At 44.1% G+C, this 20783-nt stretch overlaps 1 protein-coding gene across 1 annotated transcript in view; it reads left to right on the top strand.

Moving 5' to 3' along the window:
* The window catches only part of LOC123748909 (guanylate cyclase 32E), a 99617-nt gene that overhangs the window by 15397 nt on the left and 63437 nt on the right, over window positions 1-20783 (top strand). Inside the window, exons 7-9 of the mRNA XM_069323309.1 lie at window positions 1-20; window positions 8707-8818; window positions 10975-11148. The exon at window positions 1-20 is cut by the window's left edge and continues 144 nt beyond it. Of these exons, the coding sequence (XP_069179410.1) occupies window positions 1-20; window positions 8707-8818; window positions 10975-11148 (306 nt within the window). The remainder of the gene's footprint in view (window positions 21-8706; window positions 8819-10974; window positions 11149-20783) is intronic.

The following is a 20783-nucleotide window of genomic DNA, read 5'->3' as shown; positions in this document are numbered from 1 at the left end:
GCTGGCCTCTTTCTCTTTAGGTACGTCCACCATCGTGTCCGCAGTCCAGTTAGGTACCTCTCCAATCTGGTAAATATATATGTGCTCGGCTCTTTCAAGCAGTTAGTTCAGCTAACTAATGGGGTTATTTTAGGAAAGTTTTTCAACCTGCTAGCTTTCCAATTGCTAGTTCTACCATCTGGTAGTTCTGTCATCAGGTAGTTCTACCGTCAACTAGTCCAATATTTATATTTAACAAGATCCAAACACATTTTTACATCTATATCTGGGATTGGGTTTAATAACTTTCCTGTGGAACTGTTGCAAGCGATAATCTCTCGTGGCGTCAAATCATTGCATTGCAAAAAAAATATTTTACACAGCGCATAATTGGATAATCTCTTTATTTATCTTTTTATTTATTCACGCTAATCGCTCTTCCTATCCACCAAACGATGTGCATTCAAGTTTATAGATACTCAGGGATTCAACAGGCATTTATACTCAGCTACTGACGAAACCTGTAGATCTTTCTCAAGCCTTGAGAGTCTTGTTTCACATTTATTAAAGGCTTCGTGAGCTCTGAAGCCTCAGGAAGCTGTTTGCAACAGTAACAAACATTTGCTTTGGGATATTTCAATGTGTATTGACACAGAACAATGCAATGAACTACGCCACAGAGCAGTGATCTAAAATGATTAACCAAAGCGTGTAAAATTCCTTGTGGTGTAAAAGACTTACGTGTTAATGAGTTAGGAATTAGGAAATTATCTAGACCAGCAATTGGTCTAATTAGCTAGTGTCATTGACACGAAAATGGGGGAATAAGTTGAAATAGAATGTGATGGTGGATGTTTTTAGAGCAGGTAATGATCAATCCTAATCAAACACAGTTGATCAGATTTGTCACTCAGATCAAACACAGGTGAGGGAGAACGCTGTGCCACTCAGATCAAAGACAGGTGAGGGAGAACGCTGTGCCACTCAGATCAAAGACAGGTGAGGGAGAACGGTGTGCCACTCAGATCAAACACAGGTGAGGGAGAACGCTGTGCCACTCAGATCAAACACAGGTGAGGGAGAACGCTGTGCCACTCAGATCAAAGACAGGTCAGGGAGAACGCTGTGTCACTCAGATCAAACACAGGTGAGGGAGAACGCTGTGCCACTCAGATCAAAGACAGGTCAGGGAGAACGCTGTGTCACTCAGATCAAACACAGGTGAGGGAGAACGCTGTGCCACTCAGATCAAAGACAGGTCAGGGAGAACGCTGTGTCACTCAGATCAAACACAGGTGAGGGAGAACGCTGTGCCACTCAGATCAAAGACAGTTCAGGGAGAACGCTGTGCCACTCAGATCAAACACAGGTGAGGGAGAACGCTGTGCCACTCAGATCAAAGACAGTTCAGGGAGAACGCTGTGCCACTCAGATCAAACACAGGTGAGGGAGAACGCTGTGCCACTCAGATCAAAGACAGGTCAGGGAGAACGCTGTGTCACTCAGATCAAACACAGGTGAGGGAGAACGCTGTGCCACTCAGATCAAAGACAGGTGAGGGAGAACGGTGTGCCACTCAGATCAAAGACAGGTGAGGGAGAACGCTGTGCCACTCAGATCAAAGACAGGTCAGGGAGAACGCTGTGCCACTCAGATCAAACACAGGTGAGGGAGAACGCTGTGCCACTCAGATCAAAGACAGGTCAGGGAGAAGACTGTGCCACAGACAGATGAAACAGGTCAGGCAACTGATAACGACAAGGAAATGTGTGATAAACACGGACAGTACTTTGTCTCTTCACTTACAAAGTACTACGGGCTCACCATAGCCCGTGCTACTTGGAACTTTTTGTTCCAGGTAGCGAATCTTCAACAACAACAACTTATAAGTACATCCTAACTAGTCTAGCACAGAGACAGGTAGTACTGGTAGATAAACTTAATAGTTCACTTACACGTGAACAAGTGTGTGGGAGAAAAGAGGACATGTTCACTACATTAGTGATCACCAAAGAGGAAGTTATTAAATAAACTGAGTAAAGCTTGAGAAGTTCACAGAGTCAGACGAGGTGTCTCGCTCCATGCAGGTCGGCGTTCAATCCCTTTCCGTACATAAGCGTTTGGGCACCATTCCTTTCCCCCCCATCCCAAATCCTTATCCTGACCCTTCCCAGTGCTATATAGTCGTAATGGCTTGGCGCTTTTCCCCCTGATAATCCCTCTCCACCACCTGTTTCATTCCCCTCTTCATTATTTACTGTGACTTCATTGTGACTGCATCCGGATTACTGACTCACGAACGCATACTCTGAGAGTGAAACATAAACAATGTTTGTCACCCGCAATCATTCGCTAAAATACTTTTTCTGATTCTGTGTTTGCGTTCGTTCAAGAGTGTGTGACAAGTGTGTATTTGTTCAATTTACGTCTATGTGCTATGTGTAGTGAATAGTAAATATGTAGCCACGAGCTTGCGTCGAGAGGTGAATAGTTGAGTATTTTTTTTCTCTCTCTCTCTCTCTCTCTCTCTCTCTCTCTCTCTCTCTCTCTCTCTCTCTCTCTCTCTCTCTCTCTCTCTCTCTCTCTCTCTCTCTCTCTCTCTCTCTCTCTCTCTCTCTCTCTCTCTCTCTCTCTCTCTCTCTCTCTCTCAACTAAGATTAGGAATGATGGTGATGCTATTAGCGATGCTATTAATAAATGATTATATGCTATTAATAAATGATTATATGCTATTATTGAATGATATTCGAAACTAGTTTTTCGTATTAATTTCTATTAGAAATAAGTTATATTTAACATGTTATATTAAAGTTACTTATTTGATGAAGTTGTGGCCAACTGTGTATCAGAGCCTTAATATAGTCGGTTGATTTGTTTTCTTAAGTATCTATGTCTTGTTCGAACATGTTCCAAATATCTACGTGTTATTCGAACATGTTCCAAATATCTACGTGTTATTCGAACATGTTCCAAATATCTACGTGTTATTCGAACATGTTCCAAATATCTACGTGTTATTCGAACATGTTCCAAATATCTACGTGTTATTCGAACATGTTCCAAATATCTACGTGTTATTCGAGCATGTTCCAAATATCTACGTGTTATTCGAACATGTTCCAAATATCTACGTGTTATTCGAACATGTTCCAAATATCTACGTGTTATTCGAGCATGTTCCAAATATCTACGTGTTATTCGAACATGTTCCAAATATCTACGTGTTATTCGAACATGTTCCAAATATCTACGTGTTATTCGAACATGTTCCAAATATCTACGTGTTATTCGAACATGTTCTAAATGTGAGTCAGTGAAGCAATCACTGTTCGGTGATGGAGTTATGTTCTTGAGAATGGAGCATCAGGTATGAAGCTAGTGACGGCTGAGCGTCTCGTGTTAAGGTTGGCGGCTCCTGGTTTGTCCACCAGGATTGGCCAGGTCCGGAACTTTGTGAGCATTATCTTGTTTAAACATAACAGAGACGTTCGTTGAGTTGACCCCAAAAGTGCTGGTTGTTGACCCCAAAGGTCCTGGTTGTTGATCTCCAAAGGTCCTGGTTGTTGACCCCAAAGGTCCTGGTTGTTGACCTCAAAGGTCCTGGTTGTTGACCTCAAAGGTCCTGGCTGTTGACCACAAAGGTCCTGGCTGTTGACCCCAAAGGTCCTGGTTGTGGCCCCCAAAGGTCCTGGTTGTGGACCCCCAAAGGTCCTGGCTGTTGACCCCAAAGGTCCTGGTTGTGGACCCCAAAGGTCCTGGTTGTGGATCCCCAAAGGTCCTGGCTGTTGACCCCAAAGGTCCTGGTTGTTGACCCCAAAGGTCCTGGTTGTGGATCCCCAAAGGTCCTGGCTGTTGACCCCAAAGGTCCTGGTTGTGGATCCCCAAAGGTCCTGGTTGTTGACCCCAAAGGTCCTGGCTGTTGACCCCAAAGGCCCTGGCTGTTGACCCCAAAGGCCCTGGTTGTTGATCTCCAAAGGTCCTGGTTGTTGACCCCAAAGGTCCTGGTTGTTGACCTCAAAGGTCCTGGTTGTTGACCTCAAAGGTCCTGGCTGTTGACCACAAAGGTCCTGGCTGTTGACCCCAAAGGTCCTGGTTGTGGCCCCCAAAGGTCCTGGTTGTGGACCCCCAAAGGTCCTGGCTGTTGACCCCAAAGGTCCTGGTTGTGGACCCCAAAGGTCCTGGTTGTGGATCCCCAAAGGTCCTGGCTGTTGACCCCAAAGGTCCTGGTTGTTGACCCCAAAGGTCCTGGTTGTGGATCCCCAAAGGTCCTGGCTGTTGACCCCAAAGGTCCTGGTTGTGGATCCCCAAAGGTCCTGGTTGTTGACCCCAAAGGTCCTGGCTGTTGACCCCAAAGGCCCTGGCTGTTGACCCCAAAGGCCCTGGCTGTTGACCCCAAAGGTCCTGGTTGTTGACCCCAAAGGTCCTCTTTGTGGACCCCAAAGGTCCTGGTTGTGGACCCCAAAGGTCCTGGCTGTTGACCCCAAAGGTTCTGGTTGTGGATCCCCAAAGGTCCTGGTTGTTGACCCCAAAGGTCCTGGTTGTGGAAACCAAAGGTCCTGGTTGTGGACCCCAAAGGTCCTGGCTGTTGACCCCAAAGGTCCTGGTTGTGGACCCCAAAGGTCCTGGTTGTTGACCCCAAAGGTCCTGGTTGTGGACCCCAAAGGTCCTGGCTGTTGACCCCAAAGGTCCTGGTTGTGGATCCCCAAAGGTCCTGGTTGTGGACCCCAAAGGTCCTGGTTGTGGATCCCCAAAGGTCCTGGTTGTGGATCCCCAAAGGTCCTGGTTGTTGGCCACAAAGGTCCTGGTTGTTGACCCCAAAGGTCCTGGTTGTGGATCCCCAAAGGTCCTGGCTGTTGACCCCAAAGGTCCTGGTTGTGGACCCCAAAGGTCCTGGTTGTTGACCTCAAAGGTCCTGGTTGTGGATCCCCAAAGGTCCTGGCTGTTGACCCCAAAGGTCCTGGTTGTTGACCCCAAAGGTCCTGGTTGTTGACCCCAAAGGTCCTGGCTGTTGACCCCAAAGGTCCTGGTTGTGGACCCCAAAGGTCCTGGTTGTGGACCCCAAAGGTCCTGGCTGTTGACCCCAAAGGTCCTGGTTGTTGACTCCAAAGGTCCTGGTTGTGGACCCCAAAGGTCCTGGTTGTGGACCCCAAAGGTCCTGGTTGTGGACCCCAAAGGTCCTGGTTGTTGACCCCAAAGGTCCTGGTTGTGGACCCCAAAGGTCCTGGCTGTTGACCCCAAAGGTCCTGGTTGTGGACCCCAAAGGTCCTGGCTGTTGACCCCAAAGGTCCTGGTTGTGGACCCCAAAGGTCCTGGTTGTGGACCCCAAAGGTCCTGGCTGTTGACCCCAAAGGTCCTGGCTGTTGACCCCAAAGGTCCTGGCTGTTGACCCCAAAGGTCCTGGCTGTTGACCCCAAAGGTCCTGGTTGTTGACCCCAAAGGTGCTGGCTGTTGACCCCAAAGGTCCTGGTTGTTGACCCCAAAGGTCCTGGTTGTTGACCCCAAAGGTGCTGGCTGTTGACCCCAAAGGTGCTGGCTGTTGACCCCAAAGGTCCTGGCTGTTGACCCCAAAGGTCCTGGTTGTTGACCCCAAAGGTGCTGGCTGTTGACCCCAAAGGTCCTGGTTGTTGACCCCAAAGGTCCTGGCTGTTGACCACAAAGGTCCTGGCTGTTGACCCCAAAGGTCCTGGTTGTGGACCCCCAAAGGTCCTGGCTGTTGACCCCAAAGGTCCTGGTTGTTGACCCCAAAGGTGCTGGCTGTTGAGCTACATTACAGTGCTTCAAGTCTCTACAGAAGGCGAAGTTTCCATCACAAGAGTAGAGAGGAAGTGAACGAATCCACAAGGGCCGTGACGAGGATTCGAACCTGCGTCCGGGAGCATCCCAGACACTTCCTTAGTCGACTGAGCTACGACATGGTCAAAAGAGTTGAAACCGAAGTTCTACTGAACTTACTGGATCCTGCAGCCTCTCCGAGACACAAACCAGGGTTTTACACAACCCCTCCCTGCAAGGGGAGCCGGTCGGCCGAGCGGACAGCACGCTGGACTTGTGATCCTGTGGTCCTGGGTTCGATCCCAGGCGCCGGCGAGAAACATTGGGCAGAGTTTCTTTCACCCTATGCCCCTGTTACCTAGCAGTAAAATAGGTACCTGGGTGTTAGTCAGCTGTCACAGGCTGCTTCCTGGGGGTGGAGGCCTGGTCGAGGACCGGGCCGCGGGGACACTAAAAGCCCCGAAATCATCTCAAGATAACCTCAAGATAACCCGAGCTATGTCAATAGGCCGTTCTCCCTCTTCGCCCCTACATCAACACACACAGAGATCACAATAGCCTGATGCATCAAATGATGTCATTTGATGCATCAGGTTATTGTGATCTTTGTGTGTGTGTAGAGATTTTGTTGTTGTTTAAGATTCGCTACTTGGAACAACACGTTCCAAGTAGCACGGGCTATGGTGATCCCGTAGTCCCTCTATATGTAGAGAGGAAGTGGTGTGAGTGGGTAAGGATTAAGGAAGGAAAAGTTAAGCTTAACTTTTGTACAAAGTTTCTTAATTCCATCAAAAATAAGAGCAAACTTGGGGAAGTAATTGCATCAGATGACCAACATCTCAAAAGGCGAGAACTAAGGCGTTTAATACGTTCATCAATACAGTAGTAGATGCCAGAAGATTGGGGCTTTTCAAGATGACACATCTGGGGTATGGGAGTGTCATATCGTCCAGTAGCTGTCGGCCACAATTCCACTTGCTTAAGAAATATCGGAATCTATAGCGACCCCCTTGCAGCTTTCAAAGGTGTCTGAAATCGGGAAATTTCCCAGATTACGTACTTACCAAATTGTGCTTGCGGGGGTTGAGCTTCGGCTCTTTGGTCTCGCCTCTCAACCACGTGTTTATTTCCCCATTTCTGGGAAAAGAATAGGTATGAATTCTTTCGAGATTTCCCAAAGATTCAAGTTACGGGAATTAGGATTTCCGTCCTCTTGTAGATCGTAATTTTTTATGAGGGAAGAATGATGAGGGGAAAGTGAGGGAACGAGTGAGGGAGAGGGAGTAGAGGTGAGACAACGGGGAGGGAAATTGGGAAATTGGGTGGAGAGAGAGAGAGGAGAGAAAAGAGAAAAGGAGGGGGGGGAGAGAAAGATGAAAAGGTTGGTAGAGGGAAAGGGGGAGAGAAAAGGGTAGATAGGGGAAAGAGAGGTGAAAGAGAGAGAGTGAGAGAGAGAGTGAGAGAGAGAGAGAGAGAGAGAGAGAGAGAGAGAGAGAGAGAGAGAGAGAGAGAGAGAGAGAGAGAGAGAGAGAGAGAGAGAGAGAGAGCGAGAGAGAGAGTTCCTTTATGATAGTTCCAAAGAACATTCTCATGAAACAGATGAGTATCTCGAAGCAGGCTTCAGATGAACTGAGGTAGGATAACAACTCATGCTTGCAGTTTCACTTGGCACGTCATTTGACAGCCCTTATGAACCCCTAGTCTTTATGTTTATGAGGACGGGCGGGCTGAGAGAAACGGGATTCGAACAGAGGACATAAACAAAGCACACACACACATATCATCAGTTGTGAATCGTGTGTAAAGTGTTTTTGAATTCATGAACACGGGATTTGGCCGGTGGATGGATGAGTATTTGTCCTTTGTTGATGAGGACGGGCTCCTGGGAGCGGCCCGTCCTCATAAACAAAGACCCAAAAGTCCATTCCATCCACCCGCCAAACCCCTTATAGCTGTTTATGAGTGAAAAACGGTTTATACACGACTCACAACTGCTGACGTTCGAACACTTCCGGAACAAGTGCTTCACTGACGACTGGTGTTCGAACCACAACGCTGTAAATGCTTCACCCACGTACTACAAATACAAATAATCGCCAACAGAACCTAAACACCTAACCCTAACCTAACCTAACCTAACCTAACCTAACCTAACCTAACCTATGCTCAATATATAACAATATTAATTTGTATTTGAGAAAATTCCTATTTTGAACGAACAGTAATGTTAAAATTTATGACTGCGTCTTTGGGGTCGACCGCTGGATGGAATGGACATGATCTGAGGACGGATTGTAGGTTAATGGTTTATCGTGACTCGTGTTTAGTGACTCCCACTCACATACAAGGTAATAACGAGTATATTAAGTGTATTTTACTTCATAAATTAACTTCTAGATAAGTCGTAAACAACACCTCCCCCCCCTCAGTGTTAACAAAGATTAACATGTTCATGAGAAAGTTCCAGCTAGAGGGAGCCGGTCGGCCGAGCGGACAGCACGCTGGACTTGTGATCCTGTGGTCGTGGGTTCGATCCCAGGCACCGGCGAGAAACAATGGGCAGAGTTTCTTTCACCCTATGCCCCCCTGTTACCTAGCAGTAAAATAGGTACCTGGGTGTTAGTCAGCTGTCACGGGCTGCTTCCTGGGGGGTGGAGGCCTGGTCGAGGACCGGGCCGCGGGGACACTATAAAGCCCCGAAATCATCTCAAGATAGGTGACCATTTGGTCACCACTTGGTCCGGGAGACATCTCCCGTCACGCAGGGTGCAGTTGCGCCTCCACAGATCTCCAGTATCAGCTCTTGATACTGGTAATGGCTCAAAAGGGCCACCACTTACGGGCTATTCATGCCCGTGCCACCTCTTGGGTGGCTTAATCTTCATCAATCATCAATCATCAAGATAGGTAATCCTGTTTGACAGTACTGAGTACCTTCACTCTCCTTCACTCTAGACACTACAGTTACGAGCACAAGCTGGCCTGTCTCCTGTGGAAGATCGACATGCGCGAGGTCAACCTCATCAACACCGAACTGCGCACCTTCGACCATGGGAACACCAATACGGTGAGTCTCGTCTCCCCTTTACGAAACCAGTGCATCTTTCTTCAATTACTTTGCCTTTGTTTACATATAATAAACAGTTTACAACCTTGGGAATTTCACAAACCAATGGTTATTATTGCTATAAATTAAACTCTGGTTGTTGATAAATTGTGTTGAATGCTGAATAATTATCTCCTTATCCGCTTATCTCCTTATAATTATCTCCTTCACTGTGAATGGTAAAGAGAAACCCAAGTTAGGAATTAACTTTACTGAACGAAACATCAACTTCAGTAAAGTCCTCTCCCAACATCCCTTTTCTCCACCTCATCACTAGCACCTTCGGTCTGATTCACGAAAGCAGTTACGCAAGCACTTACGAACCTGGGTGTCAGATTCACGAAGCAGTTACGCAAGCACTTACGAACATGTACATCTTTCCTCAATCTTTGACGGCTTTGGTTACATTTATTAAACAGTTTACAAGCATGAAAACTTGCCAATCAACTGTTGTTATTGTTATAAACAGCCTCCTGGTGCTTCGGAGCTGATTAACTGTTTAATAATTGTAAACAAAGCCGCCAAAGATTGAGAAAAGATGGACAGATTCGTAAGTGATTGCGTAACTGCTTCGTGAAATCTAGACCTTTGAGTCCTGAACACCCAATTATAGACGCATGTTTTCAATGCACTTACGCGTGTATAATCCCTCCCGCGTCTCATTGCACGGGGTTCGATCCTGCTGTAACCATGACGACGCCACTCTGGCATTATAGGTTATAAGGCCGTGCAATGTTGCATTAGGACTCGTATGATAAGGTCATACAAGGTTGTATTGGATTTTTCCCCCGAGTCGTGTCAACTTGTGTCAAGAGCTAAGAAAGTGTGTCATGTTAGTGTCAAGAATTGAGAAGGTCACGGAGCCGTTCACCAGGTCACGGGGCCGTTCACCAGGTCACGGGGCCGTTCACCAGGTCACGGAGCCGTTCACCAGGTCACGAAGCCGTTCACCAGGTCACGGAGCCGTTCACCAGGTCACGGAGCCGTTCACCAGGTCACGGAGCCGTTCACCAGGTCAGGGAGCCGTTCACCAGGTCACGGAGCCGTTCACCAGGTCACGAAGCCGTTCACCAGGTCACGGAGCCGTTCACCAGGTCAGGGAGCCGTTCACCAGTTCACGGAGCCGTTCACCAGGTCACGGGGCCGTTCACCAGGTCACGGGGCCGTTCACCAGGTCACGGAGCCGTTCACCAGGTCACGGAGCCGTTCACCAGGTCACGGGGCCGTTCACCAGGTCACGAAGCCGTTCACCAGGTCACGGAGCCGTTCACCAGGTCACGGAGCCGTTCACCAGGTCAGGGAGCCGTTCACCAGGTCACGGAGCCGTTCACCAGGTCACGGAGCCGTTCACCAGTTCACTGAAACGTTCATCATCAATGCTTGTATTTATTTTTTGTTCAACGTTATTACAGCTTATAAAATATTTTATTTATTTCATGGTTAACTATTATTCAAACATACATTATACAAAATAATACGCTATGCATTATACAACATTATATATGCATTATGTAAATTACTATTCAAATATAATTATTTTTTTATACAAAGTTGTTGATTATGTATTATTTTTGTTTACTAAATTATTTGTATAGACAAACTTTTATATAAATTAATGTTACGAATAAAAATTAAAATATAATATATATATATAATAGTTTGTGTTGGCGTCAAGAGGTGACATATCATATGACGAGAGGTGACATATCACAACCCGTTCTCGCAAATTCGTAAAGTCAATATTGACATATTAACTACGTGCATAGGTGATATACTAAACATAATAGATACCCTTAAAAAGATTCATAGAAAACACCGACCTTACCTAACCTTGTTAGTATCTTAAGATAAGCATCTTATTGCTTCGTAATTACAATTATTACTTAACCTATACCTATTATAGGTTAAGTAATAATTGTAATTACGAAGCAATAAGATGCTTATCTTAAGATACTAACAAGGTTAGGTAAGGTCGGTGTTTTCTATGAATCATTTTAAGGGTATCTATTATGTTAAGTATGTCACCTATGCACATATTTAATAAGTCAATATTGACTTATTAAATTTGCGAGAACGGGTTGCATATCATGACAACGGTGGTGTGTCTATGCCGACAGATCCAGGTGTGTCGACAAAGTGTGTTTGCTGCCGGGAGCGGTGATTGCCCCTCAGATGAACCTAGGTATGCCTACTGCAAGATAGGCCTCTATAAAGGCAACATCGTGGCTATCAAACCCATTAAGAAACGCACTGTCGACCTCACTCGCAGCATTAGAAAGGAACTCAAGCAGGTGAGAAGCTATATATATATTTATTGTGTTCATTATAACTATGTTATTTACACAATTGTAAATAATTTTTTTATAATTACACATATACACAATTATTTGAAAATAAAACAGATTAGATTTATATAATTCTAGTTATAAAATTGTTAATATTTTAGCACAAATAACATAGTTTTAATGAACCCATTTATAATAATGTTTCAACATACATACTTAAGCGGAAGAAACTATAGCTTCGCACTTTCCCGCGTCCGAATCCTTCGCTGCCTCCGGCATTTTCTTTTTCAGTGGGACTGGAATGCGGGGTCCATATAGGCTTAGGTAGGGAATATATATTAAAGTTATTTGTCATCCGTAATTCTCTACTTGTCTCTCAGATTACTTACAGTGCACTCTTGTCTTACTAACAACCCAACCATCCAATTACTTCCCCCCAAGATGTTTGAATAATTGCAAAATATGAAGTCATTCACTTCTTTGTCACTTACACTTGACCAATTACTTACACTCATTTTATTATTTTCATGTAATTTGGATCCATACATATTTATTTTCTTCATATAATGTAATTTACACATTTTTAACAAAATTTAATTTTCTGTTGCTTAAAAAAATTGCAAACATAAATAATTGCACGGTTATTAATACTGGATGAAACACAATATATCTGATCAAAGTTATTGCATAATTTTCTTAAATATTTGTTATTTACGTTAACTCGCCAGTTATAGGAAATTCAGACACAAATTAACTACTAATGAGAATTATCTAAGTATATCATGTAAAGAAATTCGAGTTTGTGACTTCTCTTAGAAAATGGGAGTTATTGCCTCGTCCCCAGAATAAAGTTATTTATAATACTTACATTAAATAATTCTTAAATTGCCAGTCTGGACTCAAGAAACAATAAATTAGTGTCCCCCTCGACTGGACATAACAAAATCATAATTAAAACCAAAGTCTCCTTCCCATTTGCCCACAAATGATGTCAAAATCTAAGAAAATGGGTATAAATAGGGAAAATCAAAACTGATATAAAGGGGAAACTATGCTATTCAAACAACATCAAACAATTCCGTTCTAGAAAGACAAAGTATATTAAATCATAAAATAGCATAGAAAACGTGGCTGCAGGTATTTTTAACACTAACTCAAGTTATACAGGGAACACGATGGATAACCTAAGAACACTGGTGCATATAGCAACCCGTTCTCGCAAATTTAATAAGTCAATATTGACTTATTAAATATGTGCATAGGTGACATACTTAACATAATAGTTTAGTTTCCCTTGAAAAGCTTCATAGAAAACACCGACCTTACCTAACCTACTTAGTATGTTAAGATAAGCATCTTATTGCTTCGTAATTACAATTATTACCTAACCTATACCTATAATAGGTTAAGTAACAATTGTAATTACGAAGCTATAAGATGCTTATTTTAACATACTAAGTAGGTTAGGTAAGGTCGGTGTTTTCTATGAAGTTTTTCAAGGGAAACTATTATGTTAAGTATGTCACCTATGCACATATTTAATAAGTCAATATTGACTTATTAAATTTGCGAGAACGGGTTGCATATAGACATAATAGCACTCAATAAAACATGGGTGCAAACACCTGAGAGCAGGTGGGTGTTGTGAAACAGGTGTTATGAGGCAGGTGTTTTAACCTAGTTACAGTTCCCCCAGCTGCTGAAATATCCGGCTAAACAATGCAATTACATAAATATAATTATTTACCGGACCGAACTAATGTAAACGAAATATGAGTATGCTAACTGGGAACCACTTTGCAGACTGCCTCCAGTAACAGCTTAAGCGTTCCATGTATAGAACACGATAAGAGCCACTTAACACAGGGAGAGTGAGTATATACACACTGTGTGGGGGTGGGGGGGGGTGGGAGGGGATATACCTACCTGTGAATTCTCGCTCGTAGATTGTTTGCGAAAACACAATCTGGATTCTAATTGTTTTAGCGATAGTTAGTGCAGGTCTCACCCTGGCGTTGAGTGACTTTCACTGCTACACATATGTATATACTGTGTATACTTCCCCTTCTACACATAGTATCCTCCTCTATGCACGAGACCTTGCAGTGTATACTGGTATTTTGCCACTTGTCACTCTTCATAACCACATTTAACAACCTATTTCATCTATAACTTTAGTAAATGTAAACTCGGTGATAACACACTGATGGAGTGATAGAGTTATCCATCATACCATTATTACGTGTGATAACTGTGTTGGTATATATATATATGTGGAAGACTAATTATACCCCGTGTCAGATATGTAATTACTTTACACATATTGCAGCTCACGATGAGTTCATTTATTTATGTATTTATAAATTCAGTGGATCAAATACTGCATTAGGGTTTGCAAAATAGATTTCCGCTGGTTTATTAAACTCCAACTGTAATGGGGATATTAAATATTCTACAAGTTAACTACTTTATAATTAAAGGATGAATAATGAGTAATGAGTTCAACACACACACACACACACACACACACACACACACACACACACACACACACACACACACACACACACACACACACACACACACACACACACGCACACACACGCACACACACACACACACACACACACGCACACACACGCACACACACACACACACACACACACACACACACACACACACACACACACACACACACACACACACAAACACACACACACACACACACGCACACACACGCACACACACACACACACACACACACGCACACACACGCACACACACACACACACACACACACACACACACACACACACACACACACACACACACACACACACAAACACACACACACGCACACACACGCACACACACACACACACACACACACACACACACACACACACACACACACACACACACACACACACACACACACACACACACACACACACCGTCTTCCGAGACACACACACACACACACACACCGTCCTCTGATACACAAACACACACACACACCGTCCTCTGATACACACACACACACACACACACACACACACACACACACACACACACACACACACACACACACACACACACAGGGGTCAGGGGTCAGTCCTTGGACCTATACTGTTTCTGGTATATGTAAATGATCTCCCAGAGGGTATAGATTCGTTCCTCTCAATGTTTGCCGACGATGCAAAAATTATGAGGAGGATTGAAACAGAGGATGATAGTAGGAGGCTACAAGATGACCTGGATAGACTGAGTGAATGGTCCAACAAATGGCTGTTGAAGTTCAACCCGAGTAAATGCAAAGTAATGAAACTAGGCAGTGGAAACAGGAGGCCAGGCACAGAATACAGAATAGGAGATGAAGTACTTAATGAAACAGACAGAGAGAAAGATCTAGGAGTTGATATCACACCAAACCTGTCTCCTGAAGCCCACATAAAGAGAATAACATCAGCGGCATATGCGAGGCTGGCTAACATCAGAACGGCGTTCAGGAACCTGTGTAAGGAATCATTCAGAATCTTGTACACCACATATGTAAGACCAATCCTGGAGTATGCGGCCCCAGCATGGAGCCCGTACCTTGTCAAGCACAAGACGAAGCTGGAAAAAGTCCAAAGGTATGCTACTAGACTAGTCCCAGAACTAAGAGGCATGAGTTATGAGGAAAGGCTGCGGGAAATGCACCTTACGACACTGGAAGACAGAAGAGTAAGGGGGGACATGATCACAACCTACAAAATGCTCAGGGGAATCGACCGGGTAAACAAGGATGAACTATTCAACACTGGAGGAACGCGAACAAGGGGACACAGGTGGAAGCTGAGTACCCAAATGAGCCACAGAGACGTTAGAAATAACTTTTTCAGTGTCAGAGTAGTTAGTAAATGGAATGCATTAGGCAGTGATGTGGTGGAGGCTGACTCCATACACAGTTTCAAGTGTAGATATGATAGAGCCCAGTAGGCTCAGGAATCTGTACACCAGTTGATTGACGGTTGAGAGGCGGGACCAAAGAGCCAGAGCTCAACCCCCGCAAGCACAACTAGGTGAGTACACACACACACACACACACACACACACACACACACACACACACACACACACACACACACACACACACACACACACACACACACACACTATGTATATATAACAGGATATATAATAGAGGAAAAATAGACTAGTTAAAAAGGCGGCGCCCATGACTTAATGCTCGATTCTGCAGACACAAATAGTACATACACACACAGGTCCCAAGTAATCCCTTTGGACTACAACACCTATACAGTGCTCAGGACCGCATTGAGCCCGGGTTCGATTCCTATAGAAAAAGACAAATGGGCAGTTTCCTTCACAAGAACAAAATACATTACTATTTTGACAAAGAGGTACAGAGACAGATAGACAGAGACAGAGGTAGATAGACAGGAGGGGCGGGAATAGATACACCAAGTCAAAGAAACAGAAGAGCCACAGAGGAGAAGCTCCTCAAGAAATATTCTGAGAGTGTAGCACGCGAGGTGACTGCTGGATGCTGGGGGGACGATCTCTTGGGGGAGATGTCATATTTATCTCCAAGACCCCGTGAAGGGATGCCGGGAAGCTGAGGAGAAGAGATGAGGAAGAGAGGGAGATAAAGATGGGGGAGAGAGAGAGAGAGAGAGAGAGAGAGAGAGAGAGAGAGAGAGAGAGAGAGAGAGAGAGAGAGAGAGAGAGAGAGAGAGAGAGAGAGAGAGGGGGGGGATAAGAGAGCAATAGTTAGTGTAACAGAGAGAGAGAGAGAGGGGGATAAGAGAGCAATAGTTAGTGTAACAGAGAGAGAGAGAGACAGAGAGAGCAGGGGGCAATAGATTGTGAGATATAAGGGTAAGAGAGCAAATAGATAGTGTAAGAGAGAGAGAGAGAGAGAGAGAGAGAGAGAGAGAGAGAGAGAGAGAGAGAGAGAGAGAGAGAGAGAGAGAGAGAGAGAGAGAGAGAGACAGAGAGAGCAGGGGGCAATAGATTGTGAGATATAAGGGTAAGAGAGCAAATAGATAGTGTAAGAGAGAGAGAGAGAGAGAGAGAGAGAGAGAGAGAGAGAGAGAGAGAGAGAGAGAGAGAGAGAGAGAGAGACAGAGAGACAGAGAGAGAGAAGTGAGACATAATAGGAGGCGTAAGACACTAAAGGTTAGACAGTTCAAGTGAGAAAGGAGATAAGAGAAGGAGAAGAATGAGAAGGAAGGAAACGACTGAAGAATAGGAGCCAGAAGAACCAAATCTAAAGAGAAACGGAAAGGGTGAAGGATAGGGAAGATAAAGACAGAAATAAAAGGAACAGGAAGCAGTATTAAATGAGAAGAATGGTGAATGAGAAATAGAAGAAAGGAATGGCTTTAAAGTGAGAGGATCAAAAGGATGAGATAGAATAAATTGAAATTGAAATAGAGAGAACTAGGGGTGAAAGAGAGGGATATGGAAGAGAGCCAATAAAGCAGGTGAGACACAAGGAAGTGAGACACAGAGAATGAGAGACCTAAGGTGAGAAACAGATGTATCAGTTTGAGGAAGAGATTGGTGAGAGAAATTAAGGTGGGTGAGAGAGAGAGAGAGAGAGAGAGAGAGAGAGAGAGAGAGAGAGAGAGAGAGAGAGAGAGAGAGAGAGTGAGAGAGAGAGAGGCAGAGTGAGAAAGATAGTTTAAATATACAAGAGAGAGAGATGAGAAAGCCGCAGATACTAATTTTCTAAAGATACTAATTGTGTAATTAATTTCAAAATTAAATTACCAAATCAGTATCTTTAGTATATGAGTATCTGCATCTTTCAGTAATTTCTCTGCCTTAGTAATTTCATTCAATAAGGAATAAAACAATTGGGCAGTAGACAGAAATAGAAAAAAAAGGGCGGATTACAAATTGAGAAAAAATAATTTAACTTTATCTCGAATCAATTAAAATGTAAAAAAAAAAACAAAAAAAAAACATATTTCTTCGTAAACATACACTATAAACCCTGAGAGGAAATAAGAACATTAAGAGGACTTCAAGACGACGCCCACACACGTTGTTTTAAAGCCTGGAGATCAAGGGTTTCCGAATGGGAAAACAAACATTTGGAAGGATTGTCTTGCCAAACACCACGAAACTGCGACGTTCCTGCAACATTCGTCCAAATTTTAACACAATTCCCGCCAAATAGAACCAAACTACAACGTTCCGACAACATTCGTACAAACAGAACCCAACTACAGCGTTCCTACAACATTCGTCCAAATTTTAACACAATTCCCGCCAAATAGAACCAAACTACAACGTTCCTACAACATTCGTACAAACAGAACCCAACTACAGCGTTCCTGCAACATTCGTCCAAATTTTAACACAATTCCCGCTAAATAGAACCAAACTACAACGTTCCGACAACATTCGTCCAAATTTAAACACAATTCCCGCTAAATAGAACCAAACTACAACGTTCCGACAACATTCGTCCAAATTTAAACACAATTCCCGCTAAACAGAACCTAACTACAACGTTCCTACAACATTCGTCCAAATTTTAACACATAATTCCCGCCAAACAGAACCTAACTACAACGTTCCTACAACATTCGCCCAAATTTTAACACCTAATTCCCGCCACGCATAACCCAACTACAACGTTCCTACAACATTCGTCCAAATTTTAACACATAATTCCCGCCAAACAAAACCAAACTACAACGTTCCTTCAACATTCGTCCAAATTTTAACACCTAATTCCCGCCACGCATAACCAAACTACAACGTTCCGACAACATTCGCCCAAATTTTAACACCTAATTCCCGCCAAACAAAACCAAACTACAACGTTCCTACAACATTCGCCCAAGTTTCGTCCTAATACGTCATAAAAACGTTATTACAAGATCTAACAACGTTATTACAAGTTGTAATAGGCAGAAAATAGGCAGAGTTACGTATAGTGACTATACGCAAGGCCTATAATATAGAGGCCGACGTTTCGACGTTTATGTAAACAAAAAAACTATGATGTAAACATCTTTTAGAGACTTCGCAAATTTTTAATTATTAGGGAAATTTTGAATTAAAAAATTCCTCAAAATTGTAATAAAATGGGGGTTTGCTGTGAGCCTTATTCTCCTGTTTGTAATGCCTTGGAGTTCTGTTAGTATCAGTTAAACAGTAGTGGCTGTTGTTAGGAGCCTTATACTCCTGTTAGTGTCAGTTAAACAGTAGTAGCTGCTACTAGGAGCCTTATACTCCTGTTAGTATCAGTTAAACAGTAGTGGCTGCTACTAGGAGCCTTATACTCCTGTTAGTGTCAGTTAAACAGTAGTAGCTGCTGCTAGGAGCCTTATACTTCTGTTAGTATGTTGCTAGAAGCCTTATACTTCTGTTAGTATGCTGCTAGAAGCCTTATACTTCTGTTAGTATGCTGCTAGAAGCCTTATACTTCTGTTAGTATGCTGCTAGAAGCCTTATACTTCTGTTAGTATGCTGCTAGAAGCCTTATACTTCTGTTAGTATGCTGCTAGAAGCCTTATACTTCTGTTAGTATGCTGCTAGAAGCCTTATACTTCTGTTAGTATGCTGCTAGAAACCTTATACTTCTGTTAGTATGCTGCTAGAAGCCTTATACTTCTGTTAGTATGCTGCTAGAAGCCTTATACTTCTGTTAGTATGCTGCTAGAAGCCTTATACTTCTGTTAGTATGCTGCTAGAAGCCTTATACTTCTGTTAGTATGCTGCTAGAAGCCTTATACTTCTGTTAGTATGCTGCTTGAAGCCTTATACTTCTGTTAGTATGCTGCTAGAAGCCCTATACTTCTGTTAGTATCAGTTAAACACTAGTGGTTGCTACTAGGAGCCTTATATTCCTGTTAGCATCACTAGAGAGCAGCTGGGACCCCTTATACTCATGTCAGTACCACATAACCCCGAGACAAGCCTGCTGGTCCAAGCCTGCTGTCCAAACCTGCTGTCCAAGCCTGCAGAAACACGACCTCATTAACAGGAGATCAAAAGATATCATTACATACGAAGTTCTTTCAAGTTCAGTAAAGTCATCAGTAGAGTGATGATTAAGGTTATCTCAAGATAACCTCAAGGTGGTTTTGCCATCATTCTACAGATGACATGAGCCATATCATGTCTTCCACAGCAATAAAATTAGAAATAACACCATTAATATCGACATAGAAAAGTGTATGGGGCCCATAAGTGGTTGCTAGAGTTCAATATAATGAACCTGGGGGTGTAGAGAACCGGATACCATTGCACGTAACATGATCTTGAGGTTATCTTGAGATGATTTCGGGGCTTTTCTTTTAGTGTCCCCGCGGCCCGGTCCTCGACCAGGCCTCCACCCCCAGGAAGCAGCCCGTGACAGCTGACTAACTCCCAGGTACCTATTTACTGCTAGGTAACAGGGGCATTCAGGGTGAAAGAAACTTTGCCCATTTGTTTCTGCCTCGTGCGGGAATCGAACCCGCGCCACAGAATTACGAGTCCTGCGCGCTATCCACCAGGCTACGAGGCCCCTTAGAGGAAAAAAGGATTTTGGGTTGATATTATCCCCTTTATCCTGTCGTCCGAAGCTCACATCAGAAGAATACCCAACACCTCGGAAGGTTGAGTAAGCTAAGAACTGCCTTTAGGAAGCGGAACAGAATCGTTCAGAAGCTTCAGAAGCTGTTACCCATGCAGCAGGGGTAACACGTCCGCTGCGACATGCTTGTATATTCTCTGTCAGAACCGTTCCGGTGGGTGTCGGCACAGTGCTGGGACACGCTGAGACATGCTGGGACACGCTGGGACATGCTGGGACATGCTGGGACACGCTGGGACACGCTGGGACATACTGGGACATGCTGGGACACGCTGGGACACGCTGGGACACGCTGGGACACGCTGGAACGTGCTGGGGCATGCTGGGACACGCTGGGACATGCTGGGACGTGCTGAGACATGCTGGGACGTGCTGAGACATGCTGGGACACGCTGGGACACGCTTGGACACGCTTATTTTTCACACACACACACACACACCACCACCTGTTGATTGACAGTTGAGAGGCGGGACCAAAGAGCCAGAGCTCAACCCCCGCAAGCACAAATAGGCGAGTACAGGAAGCAGTTCGTAGCAGCTGTCTAACTCCCAGGTACCTATTTAGTGCTAGGTGAACAAAGCCATCAGGGTGAAAGAAACTCTGTCAATTTGTTTACGCCATCGCCGGGGATCGATCCCCGGGATTACACATTTTTTTCTCTCTCTAGTTTGATGTTTAATTTTTTTTTTTGTACAGTCTAATTGGGTCATTACTTTTTGTAACATATTGACTGCAGATATGATTTTCCTGCGTTATTTTGTCATAGTTTAAAAATGGTAATATATTTTTCCATTTACTGATGAATGTAGAGTCAAAATTCTGGACTTAACTGCTCGTAATCTAAATGTCGGAAAAAAATCTTTGTCCCCTGATTTTTTGGAATTTATTAGGTCCCAGGTCTTGCAATAAGCCTCTTATCTGTTATATTCTTGTTAACACCACCAATAAGCCCTGCTGCATGGGTAACAGCTTCTCCCCCTGTATCAACTTACCCAGGCTTTACGCCCTGGAGATGGGGGGACCTGCTGCACGGGT

Source organism: Procambarus clarkii, chromosome 12 (assembly GCF_040958095.1).
Source record: "Procambarus clarkii isolate CNS0578487 chromosome 12, FALCON_Pclarkii_2.0, whole genome shotgun sequence".
In the NCBI taxonomy this organism is placed as follows: Eukaryota; Metazoa; Arthropoda; class Malacostraca; order Decapoda; family Cambaridae; genus Procambarus; species Procambarus clarkii.
This window is presented reverse-complemented; position numbering and strand designations above follow the sequence as displayed.